A 16246-nucleotide genomic window follows, 5' to 3' on the forward strand; every position below is an offset into this window, starting at 1 on the left:
GGTATAATAACAAAAACAATTTCTTAATTATGTATTGTGATACACTTTGATTGTGGCACAATTCGAACAAGTGGCGGTGGTTGATAAGCAATGTTTACGTATGCAAAAATTTCCACGCTAAAACCAATTCAAAAGTTTCTGAAATAAGCAAGTGTAGACGTTTGTGGGTACTGCAAGCTGAAATGGTTCTTGTAAAATTCATTCACAACAACTTCTTCGTAAAAACTATTTATTTTATTTGGACGCTGGAATATGGTTTTTGCATTGCGCAGTATTTGTTGCGAGCTTGACTGCCTAAACTTAGTTCGATGTACACAAAATAAAATACCCGATTGATGCATACAAATAAAAAAATTCAAAATTGCGCCAAAGAAGTAGTGAAGTCGAAATGGTTGCAGTTGTACTAAGTTACGAACACCGATCTCTATCAGTGGTTACAAACGACACAGTGCGCTCATGGGACAGTTTTATACATTCACAAAGGTTTTGTGAGACCCGAAACAACTGAGGAAGTTGCGTTTTGGTTGTGATTGTGGCTTATGATGATCGACATGTACTTTGTATCTATCAGATGATGGTTAGGTTGTACATTACTCAGGGGCCCCCAAGTTATGTTTAAAATTTAGGTAGGAATTGCTGGTTGTGTTAAACTAATAAAGGTTTGTTTTCTATAGTTATTAAACGTATTTCTTGTGGTTAGTTACAAGCCTATTATATCACATGGCGAGCTATAACGTAAATGACAGCACGGACATCTTGGCTTCGACGGAAACTACCTCACGAAAGCCAGATAACACTGCCTTCAAGCAGCAACGGTTGCCTGCTTGGCAACCTATTCTCTCACCTAAGTCTGTTTTGCCAACTTTCTTCATTGTTGGAATCATCTTTATTCCAATTGGTGCAGTGCTGTTGACTGTCTCCAACAATGTTCTTGAATATTCCAGTGACTACACTCAGTGCACTGCAGCTGGTGTAAACTGTGCTGGCCTACGCACAAACAACTCAAGGATGTCTGAAAATTGCACTTGCTTAGTCAGCATCACTGTTGATACAGAAATGGTGGCACCGGTTTTTGTCTACTATGGCCTGAGCAACTTCTTCCAAAATCACAGAAGATATGTGAAATCAAGAGATGATAATCAGCTTATTGGAGTGGCTGTTACTAACACTTCTGTCAGTAATGAGTGCAGTCCATACAGAATAAATAATAACCAAGCTATTGCGCCCTGTGGTGCCATTGCAAACAGCTTGTTTAATGATACTTTTGTTGACTCTGAAGCTAAGTTACTGATAGACCGCACAAACATTGCTTGGAAAACAGACCATGACATTAAGTTCCAAAATCCTGAACCCAAAGACAACCTAACAGTAGCATTTGCACCTTACACTCGACCTTTGTTTTGGCAAAGACGTGTGGAGGACTTGGACCCTATAAACAATAACAACAATGGTTACAAAAACGAAGCATTTGAAGTTTGGATGAGAACCGCTGCATTTCCCACCTTCAGAAAACTTTATGGCCGAATTGCAGAGAATGTCGCAGCTGGAACATATCAATTTACTGTGGAGTACAATTATCCGGTGACAGAGTTTGGTGGAAAGAAGAGGTTGATACTGTCAACCGCAAGTTTTATGGGTGGCAAGAACTCGTTTCTTGGGATTGCTTACTTGGTTGTTGGCAGCTGTAGTTTGGTTGTAGGAATTGCTTTGTGTATTGTTCACTATGCAAGCAAGGGCAACAGGTCTAACTGAAAGATTAACTACACCATAGAAACATGAATAGAAACAACACACTTTATTGGCATACTGTGTATTATAAGTACTTGTAAATTTTTATATTTTATTGTTCTTTCTTTGTGAATACAATCAAGTCTGGTCACGTGCAAATCATTGTTTCACTGCAAAGGCATAATTGTGCACTAGCCTGGCAGAAACTTGTACAGTAGGCATATTTTTGTGAAGCTAATTACTCACCAATGCATTTGGAGTACAATATTTTTGCAATTGTACATTTGGAAACTGAACTACCTGTTTGTTTTCCAAGATTTCTTTATTTAACTGTATGTTTACAAAAATTTCTTTAATTTTTTCTTGTGATTTTCCCACTCTGGTTTTATTTTCTCATTTTTCGAGCAAACAATGTATATTTGGGTAAAAATATCAATATCATTTGGGTACTTGTCAAGCTGCACGTGTACAATTGATTGAGACATTTGTGCAGTGATTTGTGTAATACTCAATTTTGTGCAAGGTTTTAATTATTGAGCTTGTAATTTTTAGTGCAATGTTTCAATTGTTGGTAAAGCTTGTTGCATTGTAGAACGCCTTGAATGGATCACTGTAGGTAGTATTTTATAGTGACTGGACTGGTTAAGTTTGAATTGTCTAATGGTTCATGACAAGACACAACAAGAGCAAAGTTTGGGGCAGGTAGCTGATATCATGTTCAGCTCCAACGTTGGTACACCAAAAAAGAACAAAATGGTATGTTTGAGTGACTAATTTGGTTGCTGTGAAATGCATTTTTGCACAAAAAAATTGCTTGCTATTTAAGCTATTACTGGATCTTTTTAAAAAATAGTGTTGGTTTTATGAGATATTAATAATTTTTTAATTTTATTTGTATATTATTTTGGTAATTTTCATGATCTCCTGTTGTACTGTTGTTGTATTCCTACTGTCACCTTCAGAACATTGTATATATATCACTTTTTTTTGCAGTTGTACGGAAATGATGAAAGCGAATTTGACATGTCCTCCTACCTTGGCCCAGGATCAGCATCGGTTGCAGATGTAAGTTGCATCAAACACATCCACAATTTCGAGCATTAATTTTTAACTAAAAAATTTTGCCAACAGATGATTGGACAATCTGGAATCACTTCAGCATTTTATGGACAGCAAAGTGGGTTGAGCTTGATTGCTCACAGATGCAACTTATTGTCTGAATAACTGTGTGTTTAATTTCTAGACTCTACAGGAGTTGGTAATAGAAATATGAGCTCACAGCCTTTCGGAAGAAGCATGTCAGTCCCTGGTGGCCACATAACACCAACAAGTGGTGACAATACGAATCAAATGAATCAAACAAGGTATATATGATAGGTTGGCTGGAGGATACAAGTGATAGTGGTAAAAATACTTGTATTTTGTTCATTTTTATCTTGAATTTGGTGATGTGTTGGTATGTACCATGGTGTTATTAACAGGGGAATTTTGCCAATGTCACGAAACACATTGGGTGGGAATCCTATGCCAACGTCTCAAATTGGCAACAACCTGCTTTCAAACCGACCTGGTATGCCAAGTCCAACCAGAGGCATGTCACCAATTGACATTTTTAACATGAAACCACCTGGAAATAGGGGCCTTCCAAACACTGCCATATCAAGGTACTGTTCATGGACAAATGCACCACCAAATGCAAAATATTGTGGTAACGCTTTGTTGTTGTATTTTTCAGAACACAATCCTTTACAACTCAGGTAAGTGATATATTAAATAAATATACTCTCACTTTATTTTTTATAAATAGTTTGTTGCACATGTGAAAGGTTTCCATATTTACCTCATTCATGTATTTGCTATTAGATAATAGGGTTAATGTGAACATGTTCTTTAGAAAATAGTGGAATGCATTTTGTGAATTTAAAGATCAAAACTAGACAGACCAACTTCCAGTAGTAGTTCATGAGGTAAATGAACAGAATATTGTTAAATAAAACAAGTCCTGGCAGAGAAAGAAAAGTATATGTTTCCAAATAAACACATATTTTTTGTCATCATGTCAAAATCACATGTATAGATGAGGTAAATGTTCAGTTAAAAGGGTTAGAATCTTCTACATCACTTAACGAGCTATTGAGGATAAAGGAAGCCCTTTGGAGAGAACAGCATGCCATGACATCAAACAACTGCCAGCAAGCTGCAAATGACTTAAGCTTTTTCAAGAATCTGAAATCAGAATTTATGTATACGGTTAGCCATGTGTAGATCTATTTTCTGGCTGCAATTTTGCCCCTTGTGTGTGTTTTTGTCTTTCACTTGAATGCTTTAGTCAGGATAATGGACAACATACAGGTTTTTGAGATGACTGTGTGCAGTGGAGCTTTTGATTAAGCTAACACTTTGGCTTTGCAAAGGAATACAGTTTAGCCTATAACTTAATTCAAAATTAGTCCCATGAGGTCACGTGTCAAAAGAACACTATAAAATTTATGTGATTTTAAATTAAAATTATGTTGAAAGTACCTGGTAAAACATTTTTGTTCAAAATCATTATTTAGTTTGATGGCATAATTTTCTATGTTACTCTAACAACTACTTTTTCGAATAATAAAGACATTTAAACATATGTGTGAAAATCATTTTTTCTATTTAGTAGTTTTGCTATGTTTTTATGTACATAAATCCTATGTTTTTAGTCGATGCCGATCAGTGCAATAGGAAGTGAGAGTCTATCTCAGCTGAGACAACAACCATTACCAGGATCATCTTCCATAACACATGTTGGCATGTCTGGCTTAAGTAAGACTTATTTTGGTGTTTTGAACCCAGTTAAATATGGACTTTGTGGTGCTCAGTTATGTAGTAAACAGGTACTCGTTGAAACCAATTGTCATGCTTTTATTATATATTATACTCTTGGGTTTTAGTTACTATTAGGTTGAATGACTAGTGAAGCAAAAGTTATCCAATGCGTTTGCTATTACCACAAAATAATAATATACATGTGTTTAATTTTACTAGATCGAACTTTAAACATTAGTGCACACCTTTTTGACCTGTAAGGTCTCATTAGTATATTGGTGTCTGTGTACCAATGAGCAAGCTGGTAAATTAGCCAGACCCATCTGGGCACCATTTTTTTATTTTAAGAGTGTCTGCCAGGATGTCATTGTTATTATTGTTTGTTTTAGATGCATTCAACTTAGACCAGAGTGAATTTCCTGCCCTTGCTCACCAGAGAACGAGACCAATCGGCTCACAACCAACTTCAACAAACAGTAGCAAAGGTCCGTATGGTAAGTCCATACCATCCAACAAGTACCATACATATTTAATTTGTTTTAAAAATTCGTAATTTTGATTACGCAAAAGAGGTGGTAGTTGAGCATTAATTATACAAGGAAGTACATGCTTATATACCTGAAGCTGTGGGAATTGCTTGTAATGTTGTGTATATGTTGTTTTAGTTGGTATGCTGAGCAAACAAAATGAGCACTCTGAGTTTCAAATACACAATGAAGACTTTCCTGCCCTTCCTGGTGCTGCTGCAATGAACGTTATGAAAGCTGTGTGTAAGTTTCAGTTTTGTTGTTTCAGAATTTATAAAATACTGTAGATTTAAGTACCTAAAAAGTAATGCCACCAATGGTATAATGGTAATTTGAGTTAGAATGATATACTTCTATTATTCAAAACCACTTCATTTTGGTTTATAGTAGTAAACAAAATACAAACATCACAATGAATGGTTTCATCGAGTACCGTGTTTGATATAGTTGTTGTCGTTTGATATTTGTCATTACAATGTCGTCTCCAGTTTTCAAACTGCTATTTGCCTTATAGTTCCTGAACAAGATGGAAGGGGTGATGAGTCTCAGAACAAGTTTGTAAGTTTGTACTCGCAAAGACATCAGCTAGTTTCCTATAACAATTAAACCTCCTTTTTTATTGCAGAACCCACTGGGAAGTCTTCAGATTGGTGGCCAAGGTACTAAGTACTCAGTTTGATGTTTTCTGTAAAACTAGGTTTATTATACATGCGACAAATATTAGTGATATTATACCTTCCGACTGTTACAGCTAAACTCAATATACAGTTCTTGAATGGACTTATATGTTTTGTTTACAGCACCAACAGACAAATCCAGTCAGAAGCAATCGACTAATTCCGGACAGAAGGGAATTCAGGTATTTATGTCCTGATGATTGTGTGTAAAGCTGACTGAATAAGTTTAGTTGTGCTGTAAAACATACTCTTCACAAACACTGGTATCTTGAAACTCTCAAACTTGCAACTGATGTTTAAAGTGGTGTTACCCAACTAGTGGGTCACAACCTAAAGTTGGGTTTTGGTGTCCGATCACCCCCTGAGCATTTTGGCATATTGTTTTGATGGGTGTGAAAGTGTGTTTGATTTTCCACTACGCAGGCACATTGTTTCTTAACACGGGGTTCGAAACATTTGTTTTTGTGTTTTTCGTTGAACTTGGGCAGGCACATGTGTACAAAGACAACTAAAAAGTCTTGTGGTTTTGCGGACAAAAGTTGTTCGATATTTCGAGTGAACTACTGTAATGCATACTTGATTTTAAAGCTGAATTTGCATGGTAAATATCTGAAAAAAATTGTAACCGCAATTAACAGCTTAAATAAATAGGTACCGAAACCGAACTACCCCTAAAATTTGTTCTAGATCAGCCACTGCCTGTTTGTCTCATTGTAGCATGTCAAAACACAACATGATTAGAAACTGATTTAGCAAAATAAACCCAATGGCAACTCAACTGCTTTGGGTGTTATGTTAGAAGAAATTTCTTATTTGTGATCTATAAATGTTTCCAACATTTTTTTGTTAAAACTTGATTTCACTGTAATCTGTTCTTTTCCTTTAAAAAAGGTGTTTCCAGACAATTCTATCAAGCACATTCCAAACTCTATGCTTACGGACCAGTACGGAATTGTAGGACTTTTTGCTTTTATCAAAGCAGCTGAAACTGACCCCACATTGGTTCATCTGGCACTAGGCAATGACCTCACCACCCTGGGATTAAACCTCAATTCACCAGAGTATGTGTTTCTTTACATTTTGGGGAACATTTTTGCCATGTTTAGCTAACGTTCTTTTCTGGTCAATCGGCTGTTGAGTTTTTTTTACCTATTTTAAATATTTTTGGGGTACTGAAGATTTGTTGACCTCTACCTGTCCCAAATTTTAAGATTTTAAGATGTATTTGTTAGCTATTGTGTGGGTTACACTGTGATTTCTCTCATGCTACATTAGTTAACTTACTACATTTAGTTATACAATGATACGGAACAAATCGGGCTTTATAATAAATTTCCGGTTCAAAGCATTTAGATATTCTTCAATTTATTTTCTCATTGTGCAATATTCAACAATCATCCCTAGTACCTTTTCACCTTCTACATTCTGCATGTATTTCTAGCAACCTTTACCACAAGTTTCAATCACCCTTCATTCGTCAACCCTGTCGACTCCAGGACATCGACTTCTTTGTGCCCAGTGAATATTTGACGAACGCTCACATACGGGACAAACTGGCACCTATTAAACTAAACAGATACGGAGAGGATCTGCTTTTTTATGTTTACTACACCAACCCTGGAGATGTGCTACAATTGGCTGCGGCAGCCGAGTTGTAAGTGTTGTCTGCAGTTAATTGATTTGTGTGTTTAGAAATTGTTTGAGCTCTTTTTATGGTTACGCAGCAACAAAAATATCTGTAAGTTTCCGCTTTTAAACAAACAGAATATAGCAATCAACATTTTTATGAAAGCAGGTTTGCATACATAATAAACAATGCAACTGAAACAACCCTTTTTTGCCTATAAGATTAAAGAAGTGGCAGAATGTTTACGACATTTTCTTCCAATGTATTTCACCAACTAAGTTGTCGGTCGTTGCTAAGAAACTGTAACATCATCAAACACATACGTAATCCCACAGATACAACAGAGATTGGAGATATCACAAAGAGGAGAGGATTTGGATCACTCGAGCTCCCGGGATCGAACCTCGCGTTAAAACGAGCACCTACGAACAGGGGACTTACTATTATTTTGATTGTCAAAACTGGAGGAAAGTGGCGAAGGTAACCGAAAAATCAAATGATTTTAAGGATCAAAAATTCCTTTTGTGTTCGTTTCTATTTTTCATCAAGTAATTTATATATTTTTTTACTAAATAATAAACATTAACTGTTTTAATTGTCGGTCCTTCAGGGAGCAATCAGGCAATTTTAGCTTCACTGTAAACCGTACAGCCTAAGATATATCTTACAGAAGTACCACTGATTTATTCCTGTAAAAAAACACGTGCGACAGATGACGAACTAATGGTAAACTCGTATTGTTTCAAAAAGAGTGAATCAATTGTTTATAGAAAGCAACCCATACTAATCCCATCGCATGATCAACTGGAATAGTTCCTGTGTTTCTGAATAATGTGAATACAAATGTACAAAAGCGATTGCTTCTGTTCCATTATTTATGTGCTGTGTTCATATATATATGCATCCGAGGCTGCCGCTTGATCAAAAATTGTACCTTCGTTTTTCTATGTTATTTCCTGTTACAGGAATTCCACCTTGAGTATGACAAACTTGAAGAGCGACCTCATCTTCCCAACCTCGTCTCGTTGCATTTTAACCCGGCTCAGCTTGGCTGACTCGCTGACGGCCGCTAGTGGCGCACGGGAGCCACCTCCACCCACACGCATGTCAACAACTCGTGATATTGAAACTACAACTTGTTCTGATCTGTCGCACTGTTATCTGTCGCCAGTCGTAATCATGTACTCATAAGTTCATTTTGCGACAATGCTATCCCTTGTGCATTAGCTTTAAGGTGGAATGTACGCAATTTCGGGCGAAAAGAGATGGTTTTATTGAAACAAGTAGTTTTTATGAAAAAAATTTCATAATTATTTAACGAACTTCTGGTCACTTTTGCGAAACACGAATTTTAAACAATTTTGCCTATTTAGTCCATCAGTGTTCGTATCCGATTTTGTAACATTGCCACAGATGCTATTCTGAACCACAAGCACTTGTTCGCCAAATCTTATTCTGAAACGGAAGGTACGCCGGACTGTTAATTGTTGACACTTCGTGGTTGTATGCGTGTGTGTGAAAGAGTGGACCCGCTGGCAAGATCGCTGCTAATGTTCGTCACTTTTTAGGCGACCCTGACCCTAAGAGGGGAAATTTTGTCTCCATGCAAACGTCAGTTACTTTCTTCCGCGCCGCAAGAGTTTATGCGCGCTTTTCTGACAAAATAAAAAACTCCCGACTTGTCCTTTGTGTTGATTTTTGAAACACGGTTGATTTCCGTAACATAGCTCACTACTTTGTAAATCTCGACGAAAAAACGTTTCGATCGCGTCTCCAATCATTGTCAATGCACAATTAATTTTCTTCTTGACCGGGGTTCAGTTTGGCAAATAAGGTAATTAAAAATTTACCGAGTTAATTGAATGAATTCTGGCGCCAATGATCTTTATTAAAGACCATTTGCTCCTCTGGTCATTGCTGTAAATATAACTTTCGGTCTCCCGAAAAATCTCGTCAGCAACTTAACCCGGTAGGCGTTAAAAGTAGTGATGCACCGAAACAGCTATTTTTATATTCAATCGAAACCGAATATTCGGCAAAAGTTGCCGAATAAACCGATACTAATTTTGGTATACATCTCTTTAAACGCAATAAAGTTAAACAAAACATGTACTGGATTGATTCTAATCCCATCAGCATCCAGCCTTTTATTGGCACACAGAATAAATTGTCTGCTGTGCCAACTGCTTAAAGTTGATTTTCATCATTTCTGTGATTTCTACTACACTTTGCGTATCAGCGTTGAATGCAGTAAAAAAAGTGTGGGTTTCGGCCGAATTTTGCAGAAATATTCAGCCGAAACCGAATAATTGCAGACCTTAGTTTCGGCCGAATAAATTCGGCAAACTGAACTTTCGGTACATCCCTAGTTGAAAGTAAATCGTGGTGAAAAATATACAATTTAAGAATTTATTGGTGCGTTGGTTGTTAAAATTTTACTCTCGAATTTATTGCGGTAAAGATGGAGAAGTTCCATAAAAATCGAGATGTTCTGTTAAATTCTCCGCCATATTTTTGTCGTTTGACTTTAAATTGCTTTTTTTACGAAGGAATCTCCAATTTTATAATGTTGATATGTATTCATCATGAGCAAAATTATTAAATCTTACATTTCGATGTAAGCCTACATGGCCTATCCAGAACTTTTAGTACCTTTGTAAATAAAACAATGGTTGCGAGCCAAAGTGTCCAGATTTATTGTCGGGTCCGCCCACGTGTTCAAAACAAGCACAATCTATTGATAGCGAACAAAGTGTTTGTAAGAAGTTACGAATTTCCGTTCCGGCCAACGTCCGCTCACGCCTAAATGACATGATGCAGACTGATTATACGCCTCATCACAAGTCGTGATTGTTTTGGTTCGAAAATAAACATCGCGGAGCGGCCTTACTGTTCCAAACTACCGCTGTAACAGGAAAAGCCCCATTATTGCGCTGTTCATCACGCGCGATTGGCGAATCACGAGAATCACAATTTTAGGACTGGTCTGATGTTATGGAAACAACTGCTGTTCATTTCGCTGAAAAAAACTTTAATGCTCCGGGACGATTTCCGGTTCGAATTATCGTCATTGCGAGAGATTATGAAACCTTTTTCCAAAAGGAAAAATAACGTTGGTGCGTTTAACAAATATCACTCAGAAATATAAACTGAGTTTAGGCAATTTCGTCGACTGTCTTGTCTACCAGTAACTTACATACCTTACTACTGCCTACTTGGACGTGGAACTTCAATTGTTGCTTTTTGTTGAAAGGACATTTTTCACTTTATTTTTTACGACAAAATGTTTTTCTCCGACAATAAAAGTGATCGCTTTGCGTAAAGGAATATAATCCAACATAACAACCTGAGTAAGCAATTACTTTGCATGAAAACAAATCGCAACTACAAGACCTTTGGAACAAAGATAAGTAACACTTGCGTAAAGTATATATGATGGCTCGTGCATTTGTGGAACTTCATAATTCATCTCTGAGATTAATGAAAGTTGCCCAGTTCATGAAAAAAATGTTTGAATGAAACTATGCGCTTTACAATACTTGCAACCCCACTAATTTTAGATACGAGCCGCCACTGGAAAAAATACCAATTCACCCATCAATCAAGAGTGGGCTGGTGAGAATACAAAACAATTTATAGCTTGTCACTAGTTTCAAATCCCCAATTCACATTGGAGTTGTCGTTGCCGGTGGACGATTCTGAATCAGAGTTTTCTGCACTTCTGTTTTCTCTTCGCTCTATGAAACCCCTAGCCGTTAGTGGACTTACTTTGCGGGCGGGACTGGCGCTCCTTGGGGCACTGTGATACTTGGGGTTGTACTTTACAGTCAGATTTTGCTCGAGACTTGCGCTGGTGGGTCGGCGCTCTTGCGTTGTACTTGTGCTTACAGCCACGTCAAGGTTAATATCTGGGCATGTGCTCCTTCGGCCTTTAGATTTTGTACTGTTCTTACATTTTAGGTTTACATCGATACTAGAGCTGGTCGGTCGCCGACCGTTCGATCGCGGACTTTCTTTTAACGTGACTACGGATGTTGCTAAGGAGTTACGGGTGGTTGCGTCGATGGTTTGTGTTGCTGATGCCGAGAACCTCCTGTTTCCGTACTTTACAGTATGTCCCAGGTTTCCAAGCTTGCCTGAGAGGTAACGTAATCCAAGTTTTTGGAAGAGACGCGAATAACCGTGTTTCGCCATGGCTTTGAAGTCGGGGTTGCGCAGACTGTAAATGAAGCAGTTCCATAAGCTGTTGGACATGAGAATGATCACAGCGACAAACTCAAAGGAAGAATAAACACTCGCCGCTGTAGTGTCCAGCGATTCCGGAAAGGAGTAATATATGTTGCGAACGAAAAAAGGAATAACTAAAATTATGGCCGCGGGAAGAAGACATGCCGTAAAGGCTGCCACCATCAGGGCCAGGGTTCGCGCAAGCCTGGACTCCATATTTGTGTCACTCTTTCTTTTGTGTCTACCGGTCATGTGCAATCGCAACCTGCTGTGTTTCTTAGAGACGCAATACGTTGCAAGCGTATTGGTCCATACCACAAGAAGAGGAATAGCAAGAGCTGCAATGTATAAATACAGCGCCATTCTGCCCCTGATGAGAACCAAAATTGAGGCGATGGTGCCAAACTCTAATTCTGGGATGATCCAGGGTAATGAACCAATCAGTATTGCGGTAATCCACACAAAAACCACCGCAATGTTTGCAACCAGTCGGGGGTTAGACTTTCTGAAATGCAGTGGCCAAGCAACCGCCCACAGCCGGTCAACACTGGCAAGCATAAGGGAATAAATTGAGACAGCCAATGACAACCAGGAAAAGAAACCAACTCCCTGGAGGTAGGATGGTGAAAAGTAATTTCCAAAATAGGTCGCTGTAATTCGGATAAGTATGGTCGTTGCATTTGGCGATAAACCACTAAGTATATCTTGCATTCTGTATCCAAGCACGGGCTGTGGATTTCCCAGGCTATGTGGGTATAAAACTATCTTGAAGACTGAAGAAATGAAGGTCGCCAAGACGACCAATCCCACCAAAATATCAGCGGTTGCCAGGGAAAGTTTGTACGATTTTTGGCTGTTTCTCAACTTGGGGGAAGATATAAGAACATACATAACAGTGCCGTTAGCGATTACGACCGCAGCTCCGAGAATGGCAACTACGATGGCGGAAACGATCAAATTCGCCCGACACCTGCAATCAGAAAAATAACTTAAATAAAATTGTAAGTGTTATTTTGTCACAAACACACCTTTGGGTCGTTATGTTGGTATAGTTAGGCAGTTTAAACCTGCACTTATTACCATGATTTGTTTTAGCTGCATATACAAAACAATGCAAAGCATATTTAAAGATTTATGGATGATAAGTTCAATAGGGCGACCCAGGCAACGGCAAGAAAGTCACATCGAATCCGGGCATGCTAATTAGTGTGTTGTAGCCGGACGCATTCATCTCAGTAATTGCATACGCATAGGATATAATAAGTGCTGACATACAAAACCACTTACCTAACTGGGAGACAGGTCCACATTGATATGGTGTTGTTTGCCAGTGTGGCTGCGTCAAATGCGCACGTTGTCAGCTCGCAAAACGGAATACTAGCTGCCACAATCTCGTGATAGTTTCCCAGGCCTCCGAATGGTGAGTCATAGGCAGCAACGTCAACGCATTCATCATTATAATCCTCCAATGTTATTGCTTGGAAATTTATTTGGCTCACAAGCTTTTTCCAAGTGTCGTTTGTCGTTGACGTGTCATTACTACGCAACAATGGCAGCTTGCGAACCCGGGCTTCACAGTTCACCAGTAGTTCGGTGGTGTTGCAAAATCTTTCGTACAGTCGCTTATAGAGGGGAGTGAATGCGAAGGTGCGATTCGAACATTCGTCCACATATTGTGGACAATTCCAGCCTCGCAGAGCTTCTAAATAACTGGAAAGATTACCCCTGTTTGACCACGTGGTCATAAAACCATCAAAAGCACTTTTGCAGCATTCAAGTTCTCTGCTGCGGTTGCCTGGTGTGAAGCCAGAAACGTATATACACTGCAGGGGTTCCGGATACGTGTATCCACATGCTTCTTTACTGAGCACCAGTAACAACACGCATGTTATAAACAATACTTTAACTAGCAACATTACTTCCAAAACCTAATGGCCCGCATGGGTTATACCTGCAGAAAATGTTGATTACAACTTAAGTAAATTATGTACACTTTCGTCACAGGTTGCAGTAACGATTATAGCTGGCAACTTTTGACTCATACCCCGGGCTATACCAGCATATCGCCTTACAGCTTATCTTTTTATGTGAACTATGTTTACAAAAAATACCGTCAACAAGTTATAACGACTGGATCACGAACGCTATGACCTGTGACATTGATATGGTGTTGTTTGCCAGTGTGGCTGCGTCAAATGCGCACGTTGTCAGCTCGCAAAACGAAATACTAGCGGCCACTATCTCGTGATAGTTTCCCAGGCCTCTGAATGGTGAGTCATAAGCAGCAACGTCAACGCATTCATCATTATAACCCTCCAATGTTAAAGCTTGGAAATTTATCTGGCTCACAAGCTTTTTCCAAGTGTCGTATGTCTTTGACGTGTCATTACCACGCAACAATGGCAGCTTGGGAACCCGGGCTTCACAGTTCACCAGTAGTTCGGTGGTGTTGCAAAATCTTTCGTATAGTCGCTTATAGAGGGGAGTGAATGCGAAGGTGCGATTCGAACATTCGTCCACATATTGCGGACAATTCCAGCCTCGTAGAGCTTCCAAACAACTGGAAAGATTACCCCTGTTTGACCACGTGGTCATAAAACCATCAAAAGCACTTTTGCAGCATTTAAGTTCTCTGCTGCGGTTGCCTGGTGTGAAGCCAGAAACGTATATACACTGCAGGGGTTCCGGATACGTGTATCCACATGCTTCTTTACTGAGCACCAGTAACAACACGCATGTTATAAACAATACTTTAACTAGCAACATTACTTCCAAAACCTAATGGCCCGCATCGGTTATACCTGCCGAAAATGTTGATTACAACTAAAGTAAATTATGTACACTTTCGTCACAGGTCGCAGTAACGATTATAACTGGCAACTTTTGACTCATACCCCGGGCTATACCAGCATATCGCCTTACAGCTTATCTTTTTATGTGAACTATGTTTACAAAAAATACCGTCAACCAGTTATAACGACTGGATCACGAACGCTCTGACCTGTGCAGTTTCGGGCATATGTTTAGCTGAACTATTTATATCCAACTTTAGTTTGTCTATTCCTATGCTCCTAAAATAAAAATAGTCGACAAACCTTGTGTTTCTTATCTTAAATCTGAAGTTACATTCCACACGGACACAATCAGAAAAAAATTGCCTAAATTAATTACTATACACCTTCTCGAAGATATTAAAATGTCGTTGTGTACCATTCCACGCGAGGTTACATTTAAACATGGGCTATTGCCCTTTTTTCTACGCGGCTATTTCAAGACTGCAGTCACTCAAGTCGAATCAATCAATCAATCAATTGGCTAAAACGGGACTGGGGAAATTTAGATGATCACCATTCGGAAATATGCGCATCATGATTTGGCAAATAACGTTAGTGGCACACGTTATTTTTATTCAAAAGGCAAACAATCGTAGTTGTACAATTTGTAGGGACTTCCCCATGATACGTTGGTAACTTAATAATGTTTATCTCGAACTTTCCATGATAGTTCTTATGGCAACGACTTGTTACAAACAGCAACAGCCGACACCAAATGCGTCAATAACTGATTTTGTAATTATTTATTTATCTTAACAATGCTTAGTAACACAAGCAATTATTTGATCCGGAAATTTTATGCCTGTAAAGTTTATGTGCATATAATTACTGTTGATGTTTTGGCCACGGCCAAGTTTGTATACAACTTCAACCCAACGTTTCATAGTTTTGGTAAAAAGTTGCTCAAAATAAAAATAAAAAATGAAATCTGATCAGAAATAAACGCAAAAACAAAGCATTGCAAAAAGTCATTAATTTTGTACATTGAAAAATTAATATAGGTCATTCTCAACCATTTTTAGCCCTTATGCCACCGGTAAATTTTGAAAACTATTTCCAGAGCCCGATAAATTTGTTAAATCTATTCTGAAATGAATTGGATAGAACGAATTAGCAAAATTAAAAAAAAAATGTTAAGGTAAAAGTATGCACTTTGCACCGAAGAAATGCATTTGATGTGAATATAATTTATATAAGAGGACAGTGTGGACCTGTTATTGAGAAACACTGCTTTAGACAGCCGCGTTTTGTAATTTTATGCATAACATTTGAAACGGCAAAAATCTATGTTAATCCCCAGAACACTGTAGCGTACAAGTATTGTGTTTATTGCAGAAACCCCACCCACCGCGTCTCGTAACTTGCATGGTTTGTATGATTATCCGACATAAACAATTCTCCAATGCAATAAATTCGGAAATAGTTACTGTTGCACGACTTCCCCTCCGCCGTCTATCCTTTGTTAGCTACCATACATATATAAAACCAGGTTAAAATTTGTCAAGGCCTGAAGGCTTATCGACGGCAATTTGCTCGTCTGCTCACTTCGTCGTAATAATGGTATGAGTGGTCGTCGCATCCATAACGCGAGGAACGTATCCATGTTCTGACGAAAGTCTCCATTCCCGGAGTCATGCAGCGTGAATACGCCTAAGCAGGTTTATTAGGGTCATGCAGGCGGTGTCGTGATCAATGCATTGGATGAATTCTGGGTATTTTTCCGGTTGTCACGTTTCATATGTGAATGCATTCACGAGTGTTGGGTTCAGAAATGTATATGGGAGTTACTTTAAAGTGATAACGAGACGCTGTCGACCATTTTAC

At 38.5% G+C, this 16246-nt stretch overlaps 3 protein-coding genes across 3 annotated transcripts; 2 read left to right on the top strand and 1 right to left on the bottom strand.

Annotated features, from left to right (window-relative positions):
* The first annotated feature begins 549 nt into the window (after positions 1–549).
* LOC145912615 (cell cycle control protein 50A-like) lies at positions 550–2316 on the top strand. The gene has a single exon (XM_083000146.1). The coding sequence runs from the start codon at positions 721–723 to the stop codon at positions 1750–1752; it is 1032 nt and encodes a 343-aa protein (XP_082856272.1). The 5' UTR covers positions 550–720; the 3' UTR covers positions 1753–2316.
* Positions 2309–9039, top strand: LOC145912614 (CCR4-NOT transcription complex subunit 2-like). Its single transcript, XM_083000145.1, has 16 exons — positions 2309–2484; positions 2722–2793; positions 2860–2905; positions 2972–3092; positions 3210–3392; positions 3464–3485; positions 4425–4527; positions 4920–5024; positions 5196–5300; positions 5572–5615; positions 5683–5716; positions 5858–5916; positions 6626–6795; positions 7176–7388; positions 7697–7841; positions 8327–9039. Exons 1-16 carry the CDS (start codon positions 2389–2391, stop codon positions 8414–8416), a joined length of 1608 nt encoding a protein of 535 aa, XP_082856271.1. The 5' UTR covers positions 2309–2388; the 3' UTR covers positions 8417–9039.
* A 1619-nt stretch (positions 9040–10658) lies between these two features.
* Positions 10659–13531, bottom strand: LOC145911378 (uncharacterized). The gene is made up of 2 exons (XM_082998696.1): positions 12876–13531; positions 10659–12558 (listed from the first exon to the last, which is right to left on the bottom strand). Exons 1-2 carry the CDS (start codon positions 13502–13504, stop codon positions 10995–10997), a joined length of 2193 nt encoding a protein of 730 aa, XP_082854822.1. The 5' UTR covers positions 13505–13531; the 3' UTR covers positions 10659–10994.
* Positions 13532–16246: the final 2715 nt, after the last annotated feature.

This window comes from Ascidia mentula, chromosome 8 (genome assembly GCF_947561715.1).
Source record: "Ascidia mentula chromosome 8, kaAscMent1.1, whole genome shotgun sequence".
Taxonomy (NCBI): domain Eukaryota; kingdom Metazoa; phylum Chordata; class Ascidiacea; order Phlebobranchia; family Ascidiidae; genus Ascidia; species Ascidia mentula.